This window comes from Sinocyclocheilus grahami, unplaced genomic scaffold, assembly GCF_001515645.1.
Source record: "Sinocyclocheilus grahami isolate Dianchi unplaced genomic scaffold, SAMN03320097.WGS_v1.1 scaffold9786.1, whole genome shotgun sequence".
NCBI lineage: Eukaryota > Metazoa > Chordata > Actinopteri > Cypriniformes > Cyprinidae > Sinocyclocheilus > Sinocyclocheilus grahami.
Genome location: NW_015512843.1, coordinates 425 through 5,541, shown reverse-complemented (window position 1 = coordinate 5,541; position 5,117 = coordinate 425). Strand labels below are relative to the sequence as shown.

The window sequence follows — 5,117 nt, the reverse complement described above, 5'->3', positions numbered from 1 at the left end:
TGTACAAACAACTATACAGTGTGCTTTATGCACACAATGTGTTTGACACAATTACATTTTTGAATCGTACCTGACAGCAGAGAGACACACAGCAGCGAGAGTTCTGCTGCTGAGCTCCAGAGACTCTCACACACTGCATGGGTTTTTTTTCTGACTACAGAATCCCAAAGACTGATTTGCAACTTTCCCTTAAATACTACCAGAACAAAGACAAAGAAATCTTTAAATCAGTTGTAACAACATAAAAGGCCTTTTGGTTGCTAGGTTCCCGTGCTCCAGGGTTGCACCTGGCTAGAGCTAGATAAACATTCCCACAGGCCTAAAGGGGGATACACCCCCTCCTCAGGAGAACACAATTCTACAAAAGTTTTCAATATTTCTCATAATATAAGTGACTACTGTGAAATTAAAACCAATTTACCAATCGCACACAGACTAATTAAGTTGATGTAAGGGCTTTTTATGTGATATTTTATTTTATCACAATGGATTGTTATTTCTTTTAAACTCATTAATGCAATGTTTTGTTCATATTGTCAGCAGATGTGCCCATGTTTTTATACACAAAATTGAATAAAACATTGGTGCTAAAAAGGCGCATATGACTTAAAAAAATCGGAATAAATGTTAAAATAGTGTTCAATAAGTATACTGTCGTCCATTGTGTGTACACATTTTTATTATAAATGATTAAAATCAGTACACAAAATCAGATCAAACTATGGTACTTTTTGTTTTGGCCCTCCTGTAAAGTTGGTGAAATGTCACTTACGCACTTGTGGTTCTCAACCCTCGATATAGTGTTTACACAGAACAGATTGCTCGAAAGCAGCTTCACAATAATAAACCGGAAAACATTCAGGTGAGACTAAATGTTTCACTTGGGTGCATGCAGTAAGAATAACATGGTAGCTCTTTTTTTTTTTTTTTTGGCAAAGGATCTGCTTAACACACAGCAGTGACTAGAAAGCCACAGGTCCGGATGGTATCACCTGGAGATTGCTTAAAGACTGTGCAGATCAGCTCAGTGAGGTAGTTCTGCATGTAGTTAACTTGAGCCTTCGTCTGGAAAGAGGTCCGGTCCTGTGGAAGACTTCCGGTGTTGTTCCAGTTCCAAAAATGCCAAACCCCAAGGAGCCTGGCCATTTTAGACCGGTAGTTTTAACCTCTCACCTTATGAAGACCATGTAAAGGATCATTTTGAATTGCCTGCGATCCCTAGTAGGCTCAGAGCTTGATCCCTTGCAATTCGCCTATCAATTGGGCATCGGGGTGGATGATGCTGTGATCTACTTATTGCATAGATCCTATCTACATCTGGAGGATGCAGGGAGCACTGCGAGGAACATGTTTTTTGATCTGTCCAGTGCTTTTAATACTATACGACCATCGTTTCTTGAGGAGAAGCTATTGCGAGCTGGAGCTGATTGTCATCTGGTTGCATGGATCATCAATTACCTCACGGATAGACCACAGTGTGTGAGGTTACAGAACTGCGTGTCTGATATGGTGGTCTGCAGTACGGGGGTCCCACAGGGGACGGTGCTTGCTCCGTTTCTTTTCACACTGTATACTTCCGACTTCAGATACAACAAAGCCAGCTGTCACCTGCAGAATTTTTCGGATGATACTGCTGTGTTTGGATGTATATCAGAAAATGACGATCAAGAATATCGGGGGGTTATTGCTGATTTTGTCGACTAGTGTGCATTAAACCACCTTTGTATTAATGCCAGTAAGACAAAGGAGATGGTGATAGACTTTCGTAGGAAGGCATCAAGGATTACATCGGTGACCATTCAATGTCTGGATATTGAGAGGGTGACAACTTATAAGTACTTACAGTGGGGGGGCCTCTCTCATCTTTTTAAGTGGGAGAACTTGCACAATTGGTGGCTGACTAAATACTTTTTTGCCCCACTGTAGGTGTTTATCTTAATAATAAATTGGACTGGTCCAACAATACAGAGGCTCTGTATAGGAAGGGGCAAACTCATCTTCATTTGCTGTGGAGACTGAGGTCCTTGGGAGTGTGTAGGCCACTGTCAACGTCTTTTTATGACACTGCAGTGGTCTCTGTGATTTTTTTATGCAGTCGTCAGTTGTGGAGCAGGAAGTTCAGAAAGGGACAGGAAGGGGCTTAATAAACTGGATAAAAGGGCCAGTTCTATTCTGGAATGTCCTTTGGATACCATCGAGGAGGGGGGGGAGAGGTGAATGCTGTCTAAGTTGAAGTCCATTATCAATAACATCTCTCACCCTTTGCATGAGTTTGTGTTGTCCTCGAGTAGTTCCTTCAGCAATAGACTGGTACATCCACTGTGTAAGAAGGAGCGCTATCGCAGGTCCTTCCTTCCAACAGCAGTTAGACTGTTTAATTGCAATAACAATATTGTGTAGTATGGCTGTTTGTTTTTAGTATGTTTTCTTTGTTTATTGTATTGTGGTTGGTCTTGTGGAGTATGCCGTAACAAGTGAATTTCCCCAGTGTGGGATTAATAAAGTCTATCATATCATATCATATGATATTGAATCTGCTGGTTTTGAAGATGATGATGAACTTTATTCACTGAAAACTTTAGATAATGTCTCTTTGCATTGTCACTTGTTATGACAGATTTATCCAGATAATATTTTATTGCTTGATGCATTATTGTGTCACATTTGGTGAGGAGGCAGCATCAGGTCTGAAAGATCTGAAGATGATCTACTTACTGTGATAGTTTTTTGTATGTCTGTGTAGAGCAGAAGATTGATTGAAATGCTTCCCACATGCAGTGCATTGATATGGTTTCTCTCCAGTGTGGATCCTCTCATGTGTTTTCAGAGTTGATGACTGAATGAATCTCTTGTCACACTGTGAACACTTGAACAGTTTCTCTCCAGTGTGGATCCTCTCATGTGTTTTCAGGGCTCCTGACTGACTGAATCTCTTGTCACAGTGTGAACACTTGTAAGGTTTCTCTCCAGTGTGAATCCTCTCATGTTGTTTTAAACGGCTCGCTGAAGTAAAAGTCTTCTCACACTCAAAGCACATGTACTCTCTCACAGCAGAATGTATTTTCTGATGTTCTTTCAAACTTTGTAGTAATGAAAAACTCTTTCCACATAAATGACATGAATGTGGCTTCTCCTTTGTATGAACTCTCAGGTGCTGCTTCAGGACTGAAACCCACAAAAATGTTTTGCCGCATTGATCACATGTGTGCCGCTTCTCTCCAGTGTGGATGTTCATGTGTTTCTTAAGAAGTGCTGATTGTGAGAATCTCTTCCCGCACTGATCACAAGTGTAAGGTTTCTCTCCAGAATGAACTCTCATATGCCCCGTAAAATCTCCTTTTCGTGCGAAACTCTTCCCGCACTGATCACATGTGTGCGGTTTCTCTCCAGTGTGGATCATCTCATGTGTTTTTAGGTCTCCTGACTGACTGAATCTCTTGTCACAGTGTGAACACTTATAAGGTTTCTCTCCAGTATGAATTCTTACGTGAACATCAAGACTATATTTGCATGTCCATCTCTTTCCACACTGAGTGCAGGTGAAAGATTTCTTGGCTCTTCTTTTCTTTAAAACTTTCTGAGTTTGAGAGCAGCTCAAAGGTTTTTTTCCAGTTCTGAAGTGATTTTTCTCCTCAACTTTACTCAATTCTTCATTGTCCTCATTTTCTTCAGTCAACTCTGAAATAAAAGCAAAAACAGTTCCTTTGTCAGTAACTCATTAAAAAGTGAAAAGACATCAAATTGAACCCTGATGTAACAGCGGAAAGTAGACAAGTGCTATACAATATTTTGATAATTTTGATGAAGTTTTATAAATACATCTAGTACATTTTATATATATATATGTATATGTACGTTTCCATTAATGAGGTATATTGATCTTCAAATTATGATTTTTAAAACATTATAGGCACATATCCCATGTTTCTGTAGGAAGAACTTTTAAATGTGTTTGATCAACAACACAATTATCTAACAATTAATTTTGTTGCAAATAAAAGTACCCAGTTTACAGAAAGTGTCCCTTATTATTTGATTATTTACAGGTTTGCCAGGTTTTCTCAACAAAAAACGCCAAATTGCTACTCAAAACTACCCAATCGCATTTCGAGGGGGGTTCCCCGGTAAGAATCGCATTCCGGGCGGTAAAATACATGTTTTTCGCTGGGGATCCTCCAGAAAAATTCGCATTCCAGGGGCTAAATATCCCGTTATTGGGGTCGCTTCAACCCGCGGACATGAAAAGCAAACTGCAGCAACAGTGTTAAAGTAGCCCAGTTCCACGGGAAAACCGGAGACTTGGCAACACCGATTATTTAGCTATATTACTGCAGAGCTATTATAAGATATTTCCAATTACAAGTAACAGAATCTAAAACTACTTGAAACTGTATAATCGTCAGCATTATTAATGAAGAAGAATGAAGACCAACCTGTTTGTTCTTCAGTATCTTCAGTGTGTTTGATTCTGCAGGGTTCTGGATCGCTCATCTTCTCTCTGTCCTCTTTAATAAACTCAGTCTTTGCAGATTTCAGCTCTTCCTGATGATTAGATGCTCGTCTTCACTTGTTAACTGATGGGGATATTCCAGCATTTATTGGTGAATTGATGAATGTGTGATTGTTGTGAGGGGCTTCACTGAACATTAATTTCTGTGTGGAAGAAGCAGATTTGCCAAAATAAACAATAAATCAGTTTACTTATTTTTAACTAATTTACACATTTAAGCATTAATATAAGTAAAGCAGATGTCCTCCAGAGAGAGTTCCTAAAGAGTCCAGAGCCTTAAAAATACAAAGTGTTGTGGTCTTTTTGTAAATCCTCATATTATTATATTAAAAGTAACAGCGTCGACACAAAGAGCACATCAGTTTAAAATGCTCATTCAGTAACACTGCAATCACACATGTGACCCTGGAGCACAAAACCAGTCATAAGGGTTAATTTTGTGAAATAAAGATTTATACGCTGAATAAATAATCTTTCCATTGATGTGTGGTTTGTTATGATATGACAATATTTGGCTGAGATACAACTATTTGAAAATCTGGAATCTGAGGGTGCAAAAAAATCTAAATATTGAGAAAATCATCTTTAAAGTTGTCCAAATGAAGTT

At 39.0% G+C, this 5,117-nt stretch overlaps 1 protein-coding gene across 1 annotated transcript; it reads right to left on the bottom strand.

The window, feature by feature from the left end:
- Positions 1 to 2,858: 2,858 nt before the first annotated feature.
- LOC107578336 (zinc finger protein 525-like) lies at positions 2,859 to 4,459 on the bottom strand (the record flags this gene model as incomplete). The annotated part of the gene is made up of 2 exons (XM_016264305.1): positions 2,859 to 3,678; positions 4,434 to 4,459. Coding segments are annotated over 2 exons (846 nt in total), but the record flags the coding sequence as incomplete, so codon positions are not given.
- Between the last annotated feature and the right edge of the window lie 658 nt (positions 4,460 to 5,117).